At 53.0% G+C, this 22,806-nt stretch overlaps 1 protein-coding gene across 3 annotated transcripts in view; it reads left to right on the forward strand.

Moving 5' to 3' along the window:
• Positions 1 to 242: 242 nt before the first annotated feature.
• ST3GAL5 (ST3 beta-galactoside alpha-2,3-sialyltransferase 5) overlaps positions 243 to 22,806 on the forward strand; it is a 52,711-nt gene continuing 30,147 nt past the window's right edge. Inside the window, exons 1-2 of one of the 3 annotated variants that reach the window (XM_008254166.4) lie at positions 281 to 434; positions 1,497 to 1,716. Coding sequence is in view for 1 of the 3 variants with exons in the window: in XM_002709662.5 (XP_002709708.2) it covers positions 347 to 434 (88 nt within the window). In the remaining 2 variants the exon portion in view is untranslated. Of the gene's footprint in view, positions 435 to 863; positions 980 to 1,496; positions 1,717 to 22,806 lie in introns of those variants that run through there. The other 2 variants (XM_002709662.5, XM_070068839.1) reach the window with 2 other exon arrangements.

The following is a 22,806-nucleotide window of genomic DNA, read 5'->3' on the forward strand; positions in this document are numbered from 1 at the left end:
CGCGCACAGAGCTCCAGACAGCAAGGGGCGCCCGGGACCCTCGGCTCTGCCCGGCCTGGCCCAGCCCAACCAGCGGCCACCTCGCGTCCCCGCTGGGGGCGCCCTGCTCCCCCAGCACCGGCGGGCGCTGGGGCCGAGCGCCCCGGGGGCGGGGCCGCCACGGGAGCCCTCTCGCGCTCCGATTGGACGCTTGCGGCCTCGTGACGCCCCGCCCCGCCCCCGCCCCGCCTCCGCATCCGCGCGGGGGAGCGTTCGGCCCCGGGCTGAATGGGCGCGAGCGCGGCGCCGGGGGCGGGCAGGGGCTCGGGGCCCGGGGCTGGCAGCCGGCCGGCGCCCCCTTCTTCGTATGCGCCTAACGGCGGCGGGCGGCGCGGAGCGGCGTGCCCTACAGCCGCGAACCCGGGCGGCGGCGGCGGCGGCACCTGCCGGCCGAGGTACGTGGCGCAGCCCCCTCCTCGGTGTAGCAAGGGGCCCGTGGGCTAGGGGCGGCGGCGGCAGTGACCTGTCCCTGCTCTCGCCTGGCTGGGCCCGGCGGCTCCGCCCTGGCCTCTGCGGGCAGCGCCCAGGGCACGGCGCCCCTTAAACGCTTCTGGTGGGGCGCAGGCGGAGGGTCGTGGCCTGGGGCAGGGTGGATCGGGTCGGGGGCGCCGCGGCCCGCGCAGGTGTGGACTGGGGCGGAGGGTCAGGGCGAGCCGCCGCGCTGTCAGGTCGCTCTGCGGTGGCCCCTTTCTGCACCGCTTTCCGCAGCGGCCCGGGCTTTAATTCATTGCTGAACGCTTCCGAGCCAGCCGCGCCGTTAACTCATTTCTCCGAGACGGGCTTGGGGGACCCTCTGCAGGACACTGGCAGCTCCTGTGCGTCCATGGCGAATGTGTGGTGTCTGCCGGTGGAAACCCGCCGGTGACCTTCCCCGCCCCCTCTCTGCGGCCAGCCCTGAGGAGGAGACGGGTTTGGGCGACCTTTGGGTTTCTCGGACACTGTAAGCAGAGGCTGGACGCGGGCATGCGGTCGCTGGGCGCCTTTTGGCGAGGTGGTTGGAGAGCATCTTCGTAGAGCCCAGCGAACAGAGGGAGAGGGGATTGCCGACTCTGCCCTGCACCAGCTGGTGACCTTGGCAGACGCGGGTCGGCCCGGTGTGGGATCCACTCCCTGGTCTGTCCTAGGCTTCCCCTCCTAACATCAGGCTGATGTCCCTTCTGGGGCCCCTGGTTCACGGTTCTGGCCATGAACTATACGTTTCTGAGCGAAGAGGGTCCTGCAGCGTCGCTGGTTGACCGGGGCGGCACGTTTTATATCTTCTCGTTTTAATTCCTGGTGTGGTCTTTGCCTAATCAGGTGCCATTCGTTTGAAAGGGAAAATGGTTTTCCCGGCGGGCTTCATCTGGCACTCCCGGGGTTCCCTGCTCCTGGTGCCAAGGTCTGTGCTGGGTGTTGGGGCCTCGAGGAGGGAGAAGGCTGACCCTCCCCCTGGCTTATGGCTGCTAATCCTCTTCTAGGTCCTGAAACTGGGAGAGGAATCCATTTCTGCTGAATGGAAGGGTCCAGACACAGATACAGTCAGGACAGGTTGTGGTTTTGCTTGTGCAATCCTGAAGGCTTGCCAGCTCGGAAGGGCGTCCAGCATTTCTGGAGGCAGAGCAGGGAATCACCTGAATTCCAGCCGGTGCTTGGATCAGGAGAGAGGCTGGGAACTGCGAGCGCATGGTGATCGATGCTGTGAGTCTTTGTTTTCTTTTTGTAAGACAGTAACACACACACACACACACACACACGCAGGTGAACAGAGATCTTCATCCGCTGCTTCACTGTCCAAATGCCCACAACGGCTGGGGCTGGGCCAGCCTGAAGCAGGAGCCTAGCGCTCAATCCGGTGGGTGGCAGGGATCCTAGTACTTGAGCCACCCCTGCTGCCTCCCAGGGTGTGCATTAGCAGGATGCTGAAATCAGGAGCAGAGTGGAGACGCAATCCCGGGCACTGTGATGTGGGACGTGGGCTTCCCAGTGGCGTCTGAAGTGCTGTGCCTGGCACCTGCTCCTGCTGGAGTCCTCTCTGGCTTGTCTGTCATACGGGTTTGTCTGTCATATGGGTGCTGCTGTTGCTGTAAGTTGAGATGATCCTTGAATATTCTTGGTGGAGATGATTGTGTTTGTTCCTCCAGGCAAGAAAAGAAGTGGGTTAGATAAGAAGGCATGTAGAGACTTAGAGAAGAGAGGGGAGGGGGAATTTATGGCAGGCGTGCATTCTAAAAGCTCACATTTATGACTGTTGTGAAAAGAACTTGTAACTTTGGCACAAATTACAGATTGTTCCACCTTATCCAGATAGCTGGGTGATGCATTTTCAGGCTGCCTTCAAGGCAAAATCAGAACTAACTCTTTGTTCTTTTGCCTCCTCCTCCAGTTCTTCCCAGCTTCCCTTTCCTGTGTGTAGCCTTGAGGGGTGGGCGCCTGGCTAACAGAGGGGCTCTTGGCAGGTGGGCGGGCAAGAATGGGAGCTTCTCTGTGGGAGACATCGCAGGTGCTAGGGGGCCAAGCTGCGTGTTGAGAAGGGGAGCGATTTAATCAGAGCTCCTGTGGGAGTCGCCCCCAGGGGTTGTCTGGTAGGGAAGCTTTGGCAGAGTAAAACAACTGGGAATATCCAGGCGTTAATGATAGCATCAACTTCCCAACTGCCCAGGAAGGAGAAGCCAGGGCTGAATCCCAGTAGGTGGCGTAAGCTGGGGAAGTACTGTGGGGGGTGAATCACAGGCCTGATGTGGAAGGAAGCCGTAAATATAGATGGTGACCTACAGCTGTCCCTCGGGAGACCCAGCTTGATCATATGTGCAGGGCGGGAGCAAGAGGGGGGTGTGTGAGCGCAGGAGAAAAATGAGCCTAGAGGGCTTATCTTACCTGGACACCAGCCAGCCAAAGCTTTCTTTTTTTTTTTAAAGATTTATTTATTAGAGAGGCATATATATATATAGAGAGAGAGAGAGAGAGAGAGAGAGACAGACAGACAGAGAGAGACAGAGGTCTTCCATCCACTGCTTCACTCTCCAGATGGCCAAAATGGCTAGAGCTAGGCTGATCCGAAGCCAGGAGTTTCTTCCGGGTCTCCCACTCAGATGCAGGGGCCCAGGGACTTGGGCCGTCTTCCACTGCTTTCCCAGGCCATAGCAGAGAGCTGGGTCAGAAGTGGAGCAGCCAGGACTTGAACTGGTGCTCATATGGGATGCTGGTATTGCAGGCTGGGGCTTTAACCCTCTGTGCCAGAGTGCCAGCCCCCTCCAAAGGTATTTTTTAGATACCACATATACTAGGGAAGTAGGCGTGCCATCAAGTGTCCTATGCAGTGACTTTTCCAAAGGGAACATTCTCACACACTCAGAACAAGAGCCAGCACACACCGGGCCCTCAGGGGAACCCCTACGCACCCCCTCCAGGTGCTGCCTCCCAGGATCACCCCCTTCTGGCTTCCCCTGCTTGTGTCTTACGGAAGCGCGATCCTACGGTGTCCGTCTGCCTTCCATTAAGTTGGGTTTCTGAGAGTCCCTGCTGCCGCCGACTGTGGCCACGACAGTGTGTTCTATGTGTGACTGTGCTGTGTTCACTCTCATGCGAGCAGGTATTTATCCATGCGCTCTCTCGGTGGACGCTGGGGCAGTTCTAAGCGTTTGGCTGCTGTGCCGGTACTGAGGCAGCACGCTCGGGCACGGATTTTGTCTACACGTGCGTGCATTTCTGATGGGTCTCTACTGAAGAGCGGGATGTCCAGGTCCTGGGTGTGTGCATTGCTCAGTTTGGGGAGCCACGGGTAAGACGACCTTGTTCCAGTTTTGCAGTAACTACACTGGAAGCTCCCAGCTACGGGCTCATGAGGGTGAAAGTCACGAGGAGTCAGTGGGACAGTCAGGACCAGTGTCTCCCTGGCTGTGCACAGTCAGGTCTCGCAAAGCACCGTCCCCTGCAGGCCCCGGTGCCACCCTGGGTCAGGCGGCAGGGCAGGCTGAGCTGTCAGGATCCGTTTAGCTCCCCGAGCCCCTGACCTTGGGGAAGAGTTTCTCTGGCCTTTCCACCTAACTTGACCTCAGCCCCTGCTCGCCTCGTTCTTCCCTGAGCCTTCTTCCCATGGAACTCTCCAGACCTCCTCTCTGCGTCTCAGACCTGCTCCTGCATGCCTCTGTGCTGCTTCAGAATTCCCTAGAACCCAGAGGAAAAGCCCGTGTCTTGTTTGAGCTTTTGAGCCATAGAAGACGTTTCTGTTCTCTCGTGTGTGAAAAAGTACCCAGGGTTAAGTTATTAGATAGTTCATCGGCTCTTACACCCTGGCCTCTCCCCGCCACCTTTCTTTCCTTCAGTTTTTCACATCTGGAGTGATCAGTTAAGTGTCACGTGATGGGATTTGGTAGGTTTGAAAAAATAACCAAGGTCTACTTGGGAATATTAGGGCTGTTAAAGACTGTGTGTCGCTTTCCTAATTAAATGGGTATTACGGGCATTGAGTTCCTCGCAGGGGCAATTTTTCTGTTGCACATGGCATGTCCCTGGCCTTCCTCTCTCCTCAGCCTCTCCTTCTACATCTTCTGTCTTGTTCTTCACCCCCTTTCTGCTCTTCCAAAAATCTCGTCCTTTCTCACGTAGATTCCAGCAGCCTCTCATTCTCTCCTCCCTTGTTGCCATCTGAATTCAAGTTCTTAGTCTCTCAGGACCGGGTGGCCCCTGGGGGCTTCTTATCCTTCCTCTAGCTCAGCCCTGTCCAGTGGAAATATTACCTGAGCCACACCTGTAATTTAAAATTTTCTAGTAGCTATATTTAAAAAAGTAAAATAGGGAGATCAGAGTTTCCCAGGAAGACACAAATTTCTTAACTCTTATGCACCTAATAACCCTAATAACACAGCTTCAAAGTATGTAAAATTAGAGATACTTTATATTCTTCTGTTTATACTAAGTCTTGGAAGGTTGTTCCCTCCTGTCCCCAAATGAACCCTTGTGCTGTAAAACATAGCTAAGGCAGAACTTTACTCAATCCATACATACATATGTGTGTGTGTGTTCCTTACCCAATACATACACATATACATATTGTGTATATATGTATATATTATACGTATAAATAACCATTTAATTTTCACCATAGCCCTGGAGCTTGGTACCATTATTGTACCCATTTTACCAATGGGGATATTGAGGCACAGAGATTGACAAGCTGATAGAGTGGGTGGGGCCGAGCCAGGATTCAGTCTGACCTAGAGGTGGTCCCTGAGGCAATGGCACCCATGTCTTTGCACTCTCACCCCTGTCAAAATGCAGGAGGATTATCTGAGTGGCTGAGACGCTCGGGTCCCCGTCCAGCTCTGCACCACCATCCTTGCTCCCGTGGGCCTGCATGGCAGCCTCCTAATTGCTTCTGCCTCCTGGGAGGACCTGGCCGTCCCCAGTCCAGCCTGGAGAGCGGTCTCTCCAAAATCCAATTCTCCCTTAAACCTGTCCCCCACCCCAGGTTGCATCTTTTTATTCTTAGGATAAAATCCCAACTCCCGAAGGCCAGGGACTCCTACTTTTCCAGTACTCCCGTCTGGGGTGGACCCTTCAGACACACTGTGCTCAGACTTCTGCCGTGGCTGCCTGTGCCCCGCCCTCCCCGAGCCTGTGACACCCACCTCCTCCATTGCATTCCGATTCTTACTCAGTTTGTAGCGGGAGCATTTCTTCCTCTGGGAAGCCCCTTCTACGACACACAGACACCAAATCGTCTAAAACGTCTTGTCACACTTCCCTCATGTCTAACGTACAGTAAGTTAAAAGGAGAAACCGTACATACCGTACACCGGGGCTCGAGTTACTTGTCTGTTTCACACTGAGATTACCAGAGCTTTGTGACCGAGGGGCCGGGGCCGTGTTGCTTATTCCCGCATCCCCAAGCATTCACTCTGTGTTTGATGGAGACTGGGTCGGGGGATCCAGCGCTGGGATGGCTCTCTGCAAGCCTGCCCCAAATGCTGGCTTCCTAAATCGGGGAACAGGGATGTGTGATTGAGGTATGAAAGGAAATCGTGTGTTTTAGTCCTGCCTCGTACAGACTTATGTATGTATTGCTGCTGTTAGCAGTTGAGCATGTTTGACTTGTTCTGGTTGTACAGTAGCCTTTTGTTTCCTGTACAAGTGTACAAGTTCTGGTTGTAAAGTGGCCCTGGTTCCTGTACAGCTCTTCCTTTCCTTCAAACCCTGAATTGCCAGACGCTGTCAGACGCCAGCTTGTCCTCGGTCACTGTCCCTGCTGCTGCTCTCTGGGGGTCCTCACTGCCTTGACTCCAGGCTACATGGGACTAGTCTATTCCTATGGGGCCAGTCAGATTATTGAAGACTGTGGGTTATGGCCAGTGCTGCCTGTCTGATCCCCCGCTGTCCTGTCCCCATCCGCTGGCCGCTGCTCCCCAAGGAGGCTTTCTAAGGCCTTTCTTGTGGATGTCACGTTCACAAACTTAGGAACCGTCACCCTTCACCTTTCGGGGATGGCAACGTCTTGGCTGTTTTAGAATTTGCCTACTGGGGCCGGCGTTGTGGCACAGTGAGCTAAGCCTCCACGTGCAGTACCGGCATTCCATATGGATGCCAATTGGAGTCCTGGCTGCTCCTCTTCCAATCTGGCTCTCTGCTAATGCTCCTGGGAAGGCAGTAGAAGATGGCCCACATAGGGGATCTGGAAGAAGCTCCTGGCTCCTGGCTTTGGATCTGCCTAGCTCCAACCGATGTTGCAATTTGAGGAGTGAACCAGTGGCTGGAAGACCTTTCTCTCTGTCTCTCCCTCTCTCTGTAACTCAGCTTCTCAAATCAATAAATAAATCTTAAAAAAGAAGAAGAAGAAGAAGAAGAAGAATTTGCCTACAAACTTCCCCGTCATCTCATTTCCTATTTCCCGTTCATCTGAAGTTGAGGGAAAGGCCCCCTGTTGGAGGCTGTTTGCACTGGAATCTAGAATTACTTTTATTAGCTGTCAGTTTTACTGATTTCACCTTCTCCACTAAGTGTTCTCTGTTCAGCCCAACTACTCATCTTTCCTGTAGGTTACCAGGGCACTCTTGGTGGAATGTCTGGCTTCTAGACTGTGCTGTATTTGGGGCACCTGTGGGGTTGCCGCCGACCTGTCCTCCCAGAGCTGATTCTGCAGTGCCATGTGCTGTCCCGGGGTCCCCACCCGAGGGCTGCTACATACAGCACTTTGTCAAAGCGTGGGGGGCTGCCAGGGAGGGCAGCCTCTCCCCTTCATCCCAGAGGCACATCTTGCTCCTTCCTTCCTTCCTTCCTTCTTCCTTCCAAGATTTATTTATTTATTTGAAAGGCAGAGTTACAGAGAGGCAGAGGCAAAGAGAATTCCATCCACTGGTTCACTTCCCAGATGGCTGCAACGGCAGGAGCTGCAACCATTCGAAGTCAGGAGCCAGGAGCTTCTTCCAGGTCTCCCACGTGGGTGTAGGGGCCCAAGCACTTGGACCATCTTCCACTGCTTTCCCAGGCCATAGCAGAGAGCTGGGTCAGAAGTGGAGCAGTCAGGACTTGAACTGGTGCCCATATGGGATGCCGGCACTGCTGGTGGTGACTCTACCCTCTAAACTAGAGCGCCGGCCCCTGGCCTCTTTCTCTTTGGGGGCTACCCCTACCTTTGCCATGAAATCATCACAAGGACACAGGGCTACGTTTGAAGATTTGTGTGCCTTCCCCCCCACCCCCCCGCATCAGTGACCCGGATTTGTTAAGCAGGCTCATGGCCACGGGCTCAGGACCATGAGAACAGTCCCTCCTGGCTCGGGCCCTGTGGTGTCCCCCATCTGGCCTTCCTGGCTCTGATGCGTGCCATTCCTCAGTGGTCCCCGAGCACTCCCTCCCTCGACCTCTTTCATTTGGTGTGGTCTCACCACTCTCCCTGAGAACGGCTTAGCCCCGCCTTCCTTTGGAGCCAGTTTAGAGGGCCTGGTTCCTCCCTGGCATCTTCTGTCCACTCCTCTGGGCCCTCAGGGAGCTGGCCTCAGCGCACACCTCACCTGCCCTTCCCCGCCCCCAATCTCTCAACATCCTGCAAGCCCTTTCTTCCATCTGGAATACGTACTCCTCTCTTCCTCCTGTCCCTGAAGTCTTACCCATCCTTCAAGGACCGTCCACACATCACCTCCTCAGGGAAGACTCCTGGATTTCCCCTGACGGAGCCCATGGTTCCCTGTCCAGGAAGGGCAGGCGCATTGCAGCGGTTCTGTCGCAGGGTCATTCTGCATTTTGAGTGTCTGGGTATTTTCCGTCTTCTTGGCTGGATTTCTCATTTAAAAAGGGAAGTGGCTGTCTTACTTATTTTTATATTCCCAGTGCCTGGTTCAGTGTTTATGTAAAGAATTATCAGGTGACCAGAACAAATTGTATAACAGAGACCAGCTCTGCCCAGCTGAGGCTCCGCGAGAGACTTGAGCTCTGACACTCGAGGGCAGGGCCTGGGAACTGCAGGGTTGCTGGGCCTGGCCCTGCTGGGGCAGCTGCAGGTGGGAGTCAACTCAGTAGCTCTGTAGCAGGCTGATTGTTTAGTTGGTCGTGGTAAATATCCACATGGCCCTTGGCAGAAAGAAGGGTCCCCTGGCCTGCTCTAAGGCAACCATTGTTATGTTATGAGTTTGCTTCTCTCCTACGCTTCTAGAATAATTCTAGTTATAAGTCAGTCCCGGGAGAATCAAGAAAAATAGACACTGCAGTCCTTTGTTGTAGGACTTCCTTCCCCATGGAGCCGAGCCTGGCCCCTGGCAGGATGGCACACACCCTGGCACCTGGATTAGTGGCGTAGCAGCCGCTACACTGTGGAGCAGGTATTCCTGGTGCGTCTCACTGGCTTGTAGGATGACACGGATCTTTAAATGTTCTTTCTGCTTCTATATGTTTTCTGAAGAACCCGAGTTTTTGATAGCAAAGCTTTCAAATTGTTTCTTGGATAAGGCGAGTTAGAGTTCCTAAACCTGGCTGTGCAAGAGTATGGGGTAGCAGAGAGTTGGTTGTCTTTGGTTTTTATTTATTTATTTGAAAGGCAGAGAGAGAGACTGACTAGAGAGAGAGAGACTGAGACTGCTCCTGCTCACTGGTTTATTCCCCAAATGGGCCATCTTCCACTGCTTTCCCAGGCCATAGCAGAGAGCTAGATTGGAAGTAGAGCAGCCAGGACTTGAACCGGCACCTTTATAGGATGCCGGCATTGCAGGCGGCAACTTTATCCACTATACCACAGCACCAGCCCATCAACTGGCATCTTAACCACCAGGCTAAATGCTTGCCCAGGTTTTGCTTTTAAATATAGCTCCCTGTACTGCCCCACAGTAGACCTGGAGTTACTGAGTCAAGCCCTCGGCACTGCACCTGTGAAATGAGGCGCTGGTGTGGCTGTCCCTGCCAGCTCCCTGGACCTGCGCCTCTCTCCTTCCTGCCCCCGCGCGCCTGTGAATTGAAGGCTAGGTTTCCTGTAGACACAGGGGTCCAGGAAGGAAATTGGCATCCTCTCACCCTTGTATACCCTCAAAAGCAGATCCTGAGGGTTTTTTCGTCTTTATGGCTAAGAGCGAACTTTAAATGAGAGTTTTTTGGACGTAGCCTAAGAGGAGTCTCACCTACTACTTCTTGCTCTCCAGCCAGCTCTGCTTCTGTACCCAGCCCTGGTTTTATCCCGAGCTTTGAATGTGTGTGACCTAGCTTTGTGCAGTGGCAGGATCATAGCCAATGAGGTTTATGCGAGGCACCATAATTGCTAATTAAGTATGTGTGATCTCACATTTTATCCCTCTCAGTAAGAATTCATCAGTCTGTATCAGTACAGGTAGAGCTGATGAGACACATGCTGTTTACTTAGTCTCTGAGTATCTCCCATCAAGTTTCTTGTGAATTACAGAGGGAAAACAGTGACTTCACAATGGAGCAGCTGATCAGGTTCAACATCCCGGGACTGGGACAAGTCAACATGACATCCTCCTGAGGAATGCTGTGGGAAGAGCACATTGCAGGCCAAAAAGGCATGACTTGAGTGTAATCATGCAGAAACATTAGACAAACGCCAACCAAAGGACCTTCTGCAGAATGATCAACATGTACTTTTCAAAAATGCCGAGGTCACGAAAAATAAAGGAGCTCTTCCAGATTAAAGGCAGCTGAAGGGCTCTGATAGTAAATGCACATGTGACCTGGGGCTGGACTCCAGAACAGAAAAAAATAAATTTTTTTTTTTGTCATCACTGGACTACCAGAGAAATTTGTATAAGGTCCTTAGATTCAATACTAACGTCCAGTCAACGTTAATTTCCTGGTTTCTGTCATTATACTATGATTATATGAGACGTGTCTTTGTTTTTAGGAAATATTAAAATATTTAGGCATAAGTGTCCTCATGGTGAACTTTCAAATGGTTAAATAGAGTGCATGTTTTTTTTTTTAATTAGTTTGTCCACATATGGTTTCTTTTTAAAAAATTTTTATTTATTTATTTGAAAGAGTTAAAGAGGAGGAAGCACAAAGAGAGACAGAGACACAGACAGAGATCTTCCGTCTGCTGGTTCCCTCCCCATGACCACAATGACTGGGGCTGGGCCAGGTGGAAGCCAGCAGCCAGGAGCCCAGGCACCAGGGTTATCCTCCACTGCATTCCCAGGCTCATTAGTAGGGAGTTGGATCGGAAGTGGAACAGCCAGGACTTGAACCGGTGCTTATATGGGATGTTGGCATTGCAAGCAGTGGCCCAACCCACCACACCACTGCGCCAGCCCCTAGAATGCATCTTATATACTAATAGAATTGATGGCACAACTGTGGTAAAATGTTAACAGCCAGGGATTCTGGGTAAACGGTAACAGGAGCTCTTTGCACTGTTCTTGGGATTTTTCTGAGTTTGAAAGGATTTCAGAAACCGCAGGTGAAAAGCTCTGCCTCCAAGCCCAGGGCCGCGGCCAGGCAGGCATCAGAAGCCTTGGCAGGGTTGCTCGGGGCCTGTCTTTCCTGTGGTTGTCACTGGAGTCCTTTCCATGACATTGAACTCTCTTGCGGATTTGTTTTGCCACCTCTGGCACCTGCAGAAAACCAGGCAGAAGACCACTAGTGGTGCGGCTTCACCAGACCAGAGTTTTTTTCTGCACCTGCCCCATTCCCAGAGACCTCACAGCCTGTCCTCGGGTGTCTGGTCAGCGAGCTCCGACCCGTACTCCCTGGTTAGACCCACAGCTGTCCTGGACAGAGGCTTCCCAGGCTGAAGCCAGCAGTGGCTATGATCCCGCCACTGCACAAAGCTAGGTCACACACATTCAGGAGCTTGGCGCGCTTCTCCAAGGTGCTTTGGCCAAGCGCTTGCATTGTACCGAAAGCATCAGCATTTGCCAGCTGAGGCTGGGCCTCTCCGCCCTGCCCTGACAGAGCCTCAGCTTGTGTGTTTCCATAGAATGTTGTGTGAGAAAAGGGGTCCTGTCGCAACGCCCACTTTTTCAATCCAGGTCAGAGGGCCTGCTATGCTTCTGGCTGGACTCCCTGCCCAGGGCAGGGGAGGAGGGTCTGTAGGTCAGGGCCTTGAGCAGGTGTGTGGGGAGGTGGAGGGGGGGTGGCATCTGCTTATGAGAGTTTGCAAATAGGAGGCCTCTGAACGTCCCCAGCCCCTGGGAGTGGGATGTGATGCGGTGGGCTTTCTCCTCTTTTTCTTCCCAGTTCTAACCCCCTGCTGTCCCCGTTCCCCTCTTATCTCCTGAAACCCACCTTCTCCCGCATGCTGCAGCTTTCTCTTTCCCTGCCCTAGCAGCCGCTTCTGTATTTGCAGAAGCCGAGCTTTCTGAGGAGCGAGAATCCTAGCATTTTAGTGGAGGAAGGGGCGGCGGACAGGTTCCCGTCCAACCTGCTTTTTACAGGTTAGCAAACATCCTCAAAGCAGGTCATCACTTGGCTGCTAGCCATCGCTAAACCGTTGAGTACTCGATCTCTTTCTACTCTTCTTAAAAACAAACGAACAAAAACAGATTCAGAGATTCAGACGGATTCAGTTGCCATTTTTCCCCTGGTGCTGGTTGGAGGGCTTTGGATTCTGTTTACCTGTGCGCACATACAGTGGGTCTTGTTAGAAAAAGGATCCTGATCTTTGCTCCGTGTGTCCGACTCGGATAGTTGGGCACCTGAAATTCAGGTCTGGTCTTCACATCTGGCCTCTTGTCAGGACTGTGATGGATTTGGATGAACTTCTAAAAATTATTTACTTAATTTTTATTTATTTGAAAGAGCAAGAGACAGAGATCTTCCTTCCATTGGCTCATTCTCCAGATGCCCACAACAGCCAGGGCTGGGCTGGGCCAGGCTGAAGCCAGGAGCCAGGAGCCAGGAACTCAATCCAGGTCTCCCACCTGGGACCCAGGTACTTGAACCATCATCTGCTGCCTCCTAGGGTCCACATTAGCAGGACACTGGGATGAGAAGGGGGGAGCCAAATGCCTGCCCCAAGGTTATCTTGGCTGCAGGCCACTGATCAGTGCGTTCATCCCCTCATTCATTCATTCATTCATTCGTTGCTGTCTTCATTCATCCTCCAGGTGGTTGTTAGCTCTTTCACTTGCTAGGTACTTTTTAGTTTCCTGAGCTATGAACCAAATAGACGCCTCTGCTCTTGAACTCTTGTATTTTGTGGAGAGGAACGGACAACGGGCGCTTATGTGCCTGAAGTGACGAGTGCTATGAAGGAGAGGGAAGCAGGCAGGTGAACATCAGGGCTGAGGAGGGAAACGCTGCTTACCAAGGCAACTGGTGCTTGAAGGCCCAGTGCGATGGTGGGGAGAGGGGTAGGTGGAGGGCAGGTGGAGACCCTGAGGTGGGGGTGTGGGGCTCTGGGCGTGAGGAGCCGCAGGAGGCCCACTCGGCTGAGGGGAGTGAGCCGGGGAGGGAGAAGGCTCTGATCTGGCCTCGGGACTGTAGCTTTCTTGACCACGTCTGTAACACAGCAGAGAAAGAGGCAGCCATGATGCCAGGCATGTTCTGGGTTTGGATATGTTTCTATATTTCACCTTCATATTTTAATACTTTTGAAATGTTTGTTTTCATCTACTTGGAAGAGAGAAAGAAAGATGGCTTCCATTCACTGGTTCACTACCTGAATGCCCACAACAGCCAGAGCTGGACCAGGCTAAAGGTAGGAGCCAGAAACTCCATTCAGTTCTCCTATGTGGGCGCCAGGGGCACAAGCACTTAGACCATTACCTGCTGCTTCCCGGGATGCATTAGCAGGAAGCTGGATCAGAAATGGAGCAGCCAGGACTGGAACTGGCGCTTCAATATGCGATACAGCAGCTTAACTTGCCGTACCACAGTGCCAGCCCCACCTGAATATTTTTAAGTTTGTAAAAAGCAGACAATTGAATGATAGTAATAGTGTACAAAGAGGATTCAGAGTTGGTGGGGACTGGCAGTTGCTTAGCTGTTCAAGCATCAGTTGGGATGCCCGCATCTTAGCAGTATCTGGGTTCAAGTCCTGGCTCCGCCCCCAATTCCAACGTCCTGCTAATGCCCACCATGGGAGGCAGCAGGTGATGGCAAAGTGGGTGTCCCTGCTGCCCACTCGGTTTGTGTTCCCGGCTCCTGGGTCCAGCCTGATCCAGTGCTGGCTGTTGCGGACATTTAGGGAGTGAACTAACAGATGGAATTAAAAGGTAAGTTTAGGGATTGGGCATTTCTCTGATAGGAGAGCTCTGTTTTTTTCTCTGCCTTTCAAATAAAAACAGAAATAAAAATATAAGACACGCACCCCAGAATAACGGAAACGCTTGCGTGTTGGTTGATGGTCAGAGTTAGTACAGTGTGCACTGTGCGTGCACGGCCGAGCGTTTTGGTTTCTCCTGTAGTAAGTGGGTTCCCATGACTTGGTTCAGCGCGTAGGGGAATCCGAACACCTCTGGGCCGGGCTCCGTTGTGGATTACACATGCTTTCCTCCGGCTGCGAGAAGCCTGCTGAGGAGCGGGGTTTCTCAGAGTGCCGGACCCACGCAGGTGGGGGCACGTGGTTGAAAAGCCGTCTCCTCGCCTGGACCCACGGCGGGAAATCTGGGGATGAAGGCGTGGGGCTCCACGCGCTGTGCAGCCTCCTGCAGGGTTCTCACTGTGGCCGGGTTGGAAAATCCCTGGCGGAGGTGGCAGTGAAGGCATTTCTAATTTAAACCGAACAAATGGGCAGAACTCTTCTGGGGCCCGTCAGTTGAGGCCTCAGCACCTGTGTTCTCAGCAGCACTCTCTCTGTGGTTTTGTGAAATTTCACACTTCTGAAAGACGCAGGAGACACAGTTCACCTGGAGGACTCAGGAAGGCCCTATCTGGTGGGGAGCTTGCCTTTTGGCGGTGGACAGGAGCGAGCCGGCTAATGGTGTTGGCCTGAGTGACGTGGACCCACGAATGGCTGCCTTCCCCCCTCCCACCTGTGCACCTGCCTCAGTCAGGTGGATGTGCAGTCAAGCCTGTGTGTGTCTGTTGGCACCTGTACCCTTGTGCCGGTGGGGACATGACAACATATCTTGATGAATCAAGAGTTCTTGAGATTGTGCAACCCCCAAAAAAACAAAAAGAAAAAAAAAAAAAAGACTAGCTACTGAGATGCACGTATCCTCAAGTTTTAGCCTGCAATCCTTGGTTTCAGTTTTGGCATTAAGTCAGAAGTACCCCCCACCGACCTTGAAAATCAGGCAAGGCTGAAATTTTAATAAATACGATAACTTTAGGCCATTAGGCCAGTGGTTAAAGCTGGAGGTGATGTTGTCCACCCCCAGGGATATTCTTGTAATGTTTGGAGGTGTTTTGGTTAGCACAGCTGGAGCTCACGGGAAGACCAGAGAAGTTGTTGGCATCTAGGGGGCAGAGGACGGGGGCACCCAGAACACATGCACGGGACAGTCTCACCACAGGGAAATTACCCTGCCCAGTGTCAGCAGTGCTGAGGTTGAGCAACCCTGCAAAAAAAAAAAAAAAAAAAATTCAGCTGAGTGCCTCGTGTTTGTGCTATCACATGTGAGAGCTCGAAGTGAACTTTCAGGCAGAAAACCAATGCCGCTGCTGAAACAGTTAGCAGTTACCTGATTGGACAGTGGTGGTAGTCTCCCCGGGGGGTGGTCAAGGGAGGCCCAGCCTTGGGTACGTGGCTGTGTGTGTTGTGTCACAGTGCAGTGTGATGGGCTGCACAGAGCTGGTGGGCTGGCGGGTGTGGGGAAGCGTGTTCATGTACCTATCATCTCACAAGAGCAGCTGACGTTCACTTATTTAACCCGAGTCCCTAATGAGATACGCTTCTGTTAACATCTCCTCATTGTATGTCGGAGCTCTTGTCCATTTTGTAGCCTCTCTGCTACGTCTCTCCATCCCGCCTGCCACTCCGACCGTGAGGAAATCACTCTGCCACTCTCTGTCTCCGTGTCGTTGACTCTCCCCCCCCCCACACACACACACATAGGTGAGAACATGCTGTGGCTGGCCTGCTGCACTTGGCATTAGGCCCTCCGTGGCTCTCCACGTCACAGCAAATGGCGGCCTCCTTGTCCCCAACCCTTTCCCAAGCTGCTGTCCTTCTTGGGTGGGAGTTGGAGCAAATGGCATCACACCCTAGCCTCGGGGCCCGTCCTGCCTCTCTTGTCATCGAACCCATGGGTGGAGTCCATGAGACCGCAGTGTGGGAGGCGGGACACCTCTGAACACCCGGCAGGCCGAGGGCTGCAGTTACTGTCCCGTGTCGTTTCCCTGGCTTGGCGTTCCAGAGACCTGAGACTCAGCCAGTCTGTCCTCTGGTCTTTTACATGCTCACGGAGGGTCTGAAAGGACTCGAAACAGACTTCCAGGAATCATTCTCTTGCTGGCCTGTGTAATGGAGGAGCCCATATTACTTTTTTTGGATTAAGGTACTGCTTTAAGGGACTGGAATTTCAGCATGTTCTGAAACCTAGGCTCGCAATGGTCGTGCCAAATCTACTGATTTTGCTTCATGTTTTCTTTCTGCCCACTGCCTTCAGTGGGTTTTCACCAAGGGGAAGATAGGTCTGTACTTGGTAGCTGTTGTTCCTCCTCTTCCCCCTCCCCTCCATTTATTTGAGAGTGAGATCTTTTCCATCTGCTGGTTCACTCCCCAAATACCTGCAACAGCCAGAGCTGCGCCAGGCTGAAGCCAGGAGTTGCGATTCAATGCAGGTCTCCCGCATGGATCACAGGGACCCTGGTAACTGGAGCCATTACCCGCTGCCTCCCGGGTGTGTCAGCAGGAAGCTGGAATGGCAAGTGCAGCCAGGGCTGGCCCCCACGCACTCTGCTATGGGATGTAGACGTCCCAAGTCACATCTTAACCTGCGCCAAACACCCACCCCTGCACTCTGTTCTTGCTCTCGGGACTCTTACCCCTCTAGAGTAGCCTTAACTGCCTGTATCCAGGACGCCCCCAGTCTCCAGGCATGGCAGAGCCCACCACTGCCTGCGCAGGACCCCCTCTCTCTGCCTTCCTTGCCGGTGGAATCCTTGATTCATCTGGGGAAGCAGCCCGCCCAGCTTATAAAAAAACTCCCAGGCAACCTTGCAGGGGTGGCCACAAGGGAGCCTGGCCTCAGAGATGTCTGGAAGCCTGGCAGGGGACTCAGGACAAGGCGCCGCCCCTTCCTTCCCGTCTCTCCTCCTTCCTGCCTGGAAGATGGAGCGCAGGTTGGCCACGTGCTGCCGCTGGAAGAGCAGAAGGTGACAGGGGCTGGGGACACTCATACCATTGCACAGCCGCCTGACCTGCTCGTCCCCAGACTTCCTGTTCTGTGAGCAAAATGAATCCCCGCCTGGTCAGAGGCCTCAGCAGTCAGGTGTCTGTTAACACGCAGCCATGAGCATCCTGGCTCATGGCCCTCCGAGGGCCGGAGCCTGGGTTTTCTGCTGTCCGAGGGCCTCGCTGACCCGGTGACCCAGCAGTGCTGGAGCCCGACCTGGTCATCGGCACAGCATTTCCTGCTGCTCACTGCCTGTGCACGAAGTGCTCGTCTGTCCTCCCTCTGGCCCCAGTCTCCTTCTTGCTTTGTCCCAGGTGCCTCCAGCCCTGGCCGTGCTGCACCATCCTCCTCTTCCCCTCCAGCCTCCCTCCTCTGTGGCCCCTGCTGCTGCCCGCATGTTCCCTGTCTCTCTCTGAATAACGTCCTCAGGGCTTGGGGTCATCCACGACCTTCTCCACTTTTCCACTCCTTGGCCCTGCTGCCCTAACTGCCTGCCCTAGCAGAGGAGCCTGAACCGGCTTCAGGGACTCCTGATACCTAGAGGGAGCCCCCAGGGTGAAGGGAGGGGCAGAGGAGGGGTTGAGCCCAGCTGCCATCTCAGCTGACACCCTCACCCCCACCCCCACCGCCACCACCGCTGCCCCATGGGAGACAGGAACAGAATTTGCTCTTGCAGATCTGCGGAAAAGGGGCCTGCAGTAGCTGTTAGCAGCCAGCAACCCAGCGGCCGCCAGCAGGACCACAGGGACCACCGTACCTGCTGCCTGCACCCCGCCCCCGCTGTCTCTGCCTTTCCCCGTCATTCGCTCTTCCCCAGCCTGGCAGACCTCTGTGCTCTGCCCTCGCTTCCACGTGCCCCAGCGCTTCTTTGTCGCCCACTTTTTCTGCTGGAGCTGGCCGCTGTTAGGCATGACGTGCACCTCCCAGCACCGTCTTCTTGCTGACTAAGGCCTTCTGTCTTTTCTCTTCGCTGTGTCAGGTGCAGTTCTCCCTCTAAAACACAAAACTTGGTGCCAGTGTTGTGGTGCAGCCAATTAAGCCACCGTTTGGTTCACTGCCATCCCATAGGGGAGGGCCAGTTCAAGTCCCAGCTACTCTGCTTCTGATCCAGCTCCCTGCTAATGTGCCTGGGAGGGAGGAAACGATGGCCCAAGTGCTTGGGTCCCTGCCACCCACGGGGAAGACCCGGATGGAGCTCTTGGCTCTGGATTCAGCCTGGCCCGATCCTGGCCGTTGTAGGGATTTGAGAAGTGAACCAACAGATGAAGATCTTACTATCTCTCTTCTCTGTGTTATTCTGCCTTTCAGATAAATAAATTTTTAAAAAATTAATAAATAGAACACAAAACTCCCGAAATGGCATCAGCAGCCCTTTTCCCACCTCTCCCAGGGACAGCGGGTAGCTGGCCGCCTTCCTGCTGCCCAGGAGAGAGCAGAGCATTTGTTCCACGAGGTGGGTGCCCGAGGCCTTAGTCTTTTGGCTGCTGGAAAAGGCTGGTGGTATGGCCGTTCTGTTGAGAGCCAGTCCACGTTTCCAGCTGCCTCCTGGGCGGTTTCATCCTGTTGCTTAATATCCCAAGTTGGTCATCCTCGCGAACTGCTGAGACCGACTTCCATTCCTATTTTTCCAGACGTGTCTTCGCGTGCCACTTCTCATCACCAGGCTCCCTGTCTTCGTTTCTCAGTAGCTCTCCATCTCGGTGCCTCCCTCAGGCCCCTCCCACCCGGGCCAGCCCCGCAGCCACACCCGGGACAGTGCCCTGCCATCCCCTCGCAGCCTCCGCTATGCCGTGAAGCCCTTCTGCAGGCAGAGACTCCGAGCCCAGGATGTGGCCTGGGCCAGCTGCTGGGTGAGCGGCCGCGCCGCGCCCACTCGCTTCCTGGATAGTCCACGCAGCCCTGCTGGTTTAGTCACTGCTGTGTCGGCTTCACAGCTGTTTATAAACTGCTGTGCCCTAACATGACGCCGCTATTTAAAAAAAAAAAAAAAAACCCACCTGCTTAGATCCACGAAGAGATTTCAAAAAGTTTATGGAAAAGAGGATTAAGAGATAAGTATATTTTGGTGCAAAACATTTGAAATCTGTGCAGATTGTTTTCAAAATACACATTTTCCATCAACATCCTGAGGCATTCATGAGTTCATGGATTTTTTTTAATGTGCATCAAAATAAACTTACCTATTAATTTTATTTCCCATGAATCTTTAGATGTACCCACCTGTCAGTCCAAGCCCTGCCCTTCCTATGCACCCCTCCCCCCAGGTAAAGGGCCTGGTTGCAGAGGTGGGTAGGTATGGGCAGGAACCCCCAGCACCTCTGCGTACCTGGATGAAGTGCAGGTGGCATTCCAATGAAATGGGTGTTTTTAGGGCTCAGTGAGGTCTCTTGCAGGCTTGTTGCCCACCCCTCCCCCATAAACATTAGTGCCCTACCCATGCGTGCACCAGTAGTGATGTGCACAGTTAATGCGGCAGTTCATCACTTACTGCCTCGCAGCATCTGGGCTACTTTTTGTCTTGAGTGGCTCATTAATTCTGTGGACGCTAAGCGATCTGCAAATGAACCAAAAGCCTTGGTTTGCCCTTCCATTTCTTCACCGGAGCCTTAATAAGAATGATTTCTTCATCAGGCATAGAAGCTAGTCCATCTTCGTATGTGAGTAGGAAAATCTCATTTTCAAAGCGAAGCTTTTTCTGGTAAAGGTAGCCTGCCAGGCCTTTCCCCTGCAGCCTGAGTCAGGAGAGAGTCAGGCTGATGAGCTCTGGGGCCCCAGCAGGGAGCTGCAGGACCACAGAAGACAGAAGAGTGCCAGCAAAGCCTTGGAGGAGTGCCCGCAACCGCTGTCACCTCTGAAGCCCGCAGAGCAAACCGAGTGTTTGTTCAGTAACAGACACTCGATGCCTGTTTTGTGCCTCTTAACATCCTAGGCGCCGTGACTGTAGTCGTGTGCAAAGCTGAGACCCACTGTCTGGATGGAACCTACAGGCTAGTGGGGGAGACGGGAGACACATCATATTTTAAAAGTAGGGATGCATGTCTAGATGGTAAGGGTGAAGAAAGACAACACAAAGCATGCATACGGGAATACCCAGATAAGTGAGTGGGGCATAGCCGTAGTCTTTTTATTCTTCTAGCTCAAGCATTCTTCACATATGTAAACCAAAAAAATTGGATGGAGGAGAGGGTCTAGTTCTCTCATCACAGGCTGTGCGTGTGCGTATGCACCATTGGCTGGGGGCGACTTGCTGGGGAGAGGTTGTGACATTCCTGCTTCTGCTGCTGACCCCTCAGTGTCAGGTGAGCTCAGCGGAGAGCGCCCGCCCTCTGGAGGGAGGAAGCCACTGCCATCTTTGATTTTACTCACCAGTTCTCTGGAAGCCCCGCGAGGCTTCTACAAAAGAAAAGTGACCAGTCCCTGCTCCTGAGACAAACTGGACTCATTTTGTCAGCATCCTTGGTTTTGCTTCTCTGTAAATATTTTTTGCAGCTCAACAGATTTAAAAAAAAAAAAAGATTTATTCATTTAAAAGGGAGAGGTACAGAAAGTGAGGGAGAGACAGAGCAAGAGAGAGGTCTTCTACTCACTGGTTCACTCGCCAAATGGCCACAACAGCTGCGGCTGGGCCTGGCTGAAGCCAGAAGCCAGGAACTCCATCCATGTCTCCCACGTGGATGCAGGGGCCCAAGGACTTGGGTTATCTGCTGCTTTCCCAGGAGCCTTAGCAGGGAGCTGAAGCAGAAGTGGAGCAGCCGGGACTTGAACCACTCCCCATGTGGAATGCCAGCATCGCAGGCGGCAGCTTAATGTCCTGCACCACAATGCCGGCCCCAACAGTTTTTTCCTAAAGAAGGTGTCCCTGAAATCTAGGACAGGTTGAGCATCCTTAATCTGAAATGTGAAATGCTGCAAACTCCAAATGTCTACAGTGGCTGGGTGGCTGAGGCCGGGAGCCAGTACAGTGCAACCCACGTCTCTCATGGGGGCGGGTGGGGGTGGCAGGAACCCAGCTATTTGAGCCATCATCACTGCCTCCCAGGGTCTGCATTGGCAGGAAGCTGGATTTGGGAGCCAAAGGTGGGATGTGGGCACCCTGACTCACCCAACCGTTAGGCCCAGTGTCTGCTCGCTTACATCTGAAAGTTTGTGAGTGTTGACATGACACCCAAGGTGGGAATTCCACACCACGAAACAAAATTCGATGCCCAAAAGTGTTAAAAATGTCTCCTAAAACTACCTTCAGGCTTCTCTGTGTAAAGTGTTTATGCAACATAGGTGAATTTCCTGTTTAGACTTGGATTCCATCCCAAAAGCATCTCATTGTGTATATGCGAATATCTCATTGTGTATATATAAATATTGCATTGTGTAATGCAAATATTCCACTTTGGACACTTTGGTCCCACATGTTTTGAGTAGGGGATGTTCAACCTGTAAATTTGGTTTCTGCTCTTTTACTCCTAAATGCTTGGTTTATGAGATAATTATTCCCTAACAAAGATGACCCAGGATTCCTGAAAATATTTTCTTTGGATGGTTTTCAAATATCTGTCATAGCTTAAATTCTAAGCATAGTTTAAAGATTGTCCTTGAAGATGAAAATAGTGTCAGTGTCTTAGAAACAAAGCTGGGAATGTGCAGAATTCAGGTAGCATGGACAGGAAAACAAAAAGAGCAACTAGCTCAGCCACACTGGTACCACCTGTTGGTAACAGAGAGGTGCACCCCTGCCCACCTCGGGATGCACAAATAGCCTTCCCCTGCATTCTCCTCGTTTTTGTTAGCAACAGGAGAAGTCGGTATTGGAGCTTATGGCACAGATATTGTGACGGTTAGCAAAGCCGCCTGCGCTGAATTCAGGGTCTTTGTAATTGAATCTTTAACGCAGCCCTTCCTCCGCTGAAGAGAATGTTAAAGACCAAAGAATGTGCAGAGGGCGTAGAAGTGATCAGAACTTTCAACTAATAAACCCCGGGGTTCTCCTCCGGAGCTTCTTTTGTTCTCTTTATTTTCTACATTTGAAGATACCCCCTTTGTAAAAAAAAAAAAGATTTCTTTTTCTTTTTTTTTATTTGAAAGGGAGAATTAGAGGACTTTTGTCTGCAGGTTCACTCCCCAGATGGTTGCAGCAGCCCATGCGGGATGCTGGCGTCACAGATGGCAGCTTAACCCGCCGTGCCACAGCACCAGTCCCCCAGGGGAGCACCTTAAGGCCACCTGGCTGTTTGTCAGTTGTTTGCCAGTTGTGCATGGGTGAAGGTGACCCAGGCTGGCCTTCTTTCTGTCATATTGAGGGGCATGGAATCCACATGGCCCCTTATAAATGGGAAGAGCAAAATGCCTGCTGGGCCCTGCCAGGGGGATTTGAGGAAACTCCTTGGGAAGTTGAATTCTTGTACCTTGGATGGATCCGTCCCAGACCATGACTTATATGCACACATGTTTTTACGAGACTGCTTCTTTCCTCGAATAGCTTTCTGTGTGAATAAATATATGTTCCCAGTACATTAAGCTAGTGCTTCTCAAACCTTAATGTTCATTTGAGTCCTCTCTCATTAAGATGCAGGGTCTGGGGTGGGCATTTGGCCCAGTGGTTAGGATGCCTGTGGCCCACGTTGGAGCTCTTGAACTTATTATTATTATTATTATTATTATTTGGACAGGCAGAGTTAGACAGTGAGATAGGGAGACAGAGAGAAAGGTCTTCCTTCCGTTGGTTCACCCCCCAAATGGCTGCTCTGGCCGGCCCACTGCCCTGATCTGAAGCCAGGAGCCAGGTGCTTCCTCCTGGTCTCCCATGTGAATGCAGGGCCCAAGCGCTTGGGCCGTTCTCCACTGCCTTCCCAGGCTACAGCAGAGAGCTGGACTGGAAGAGAAGCAACCGGGATAGAATCCGACACCCGAACCGGGACTAGAACTTGGAGTGCCAGCGCCGCAGGCGGAGGATTAGCCTAGTGAGCCGCAGCGCTGGCTCATGAGCTCCTGAACTTGATACTAATCTCTGCTCCTGATTCCAGTTTCCTGCTGAATGGACCCTGGGAGCCAATGATGATGGCTCAAGTAGTTGGGTTCC

This window comes from Oryctolagus cuniculus, chromosome 2, assembly GCF_964237555.1.
Source record: "Oryctolagus cuniculus chromosome 2, mOryCun1.1, whole genome shotgun sequence".
NCBI classification, from domain to species: domain Eukaryota; kingdom Metazoa; phylum Chordata; class Mammalia; order Lagomorpha; family Leporidae; genus Oryctolagus; species Oryctolagus cuniculus.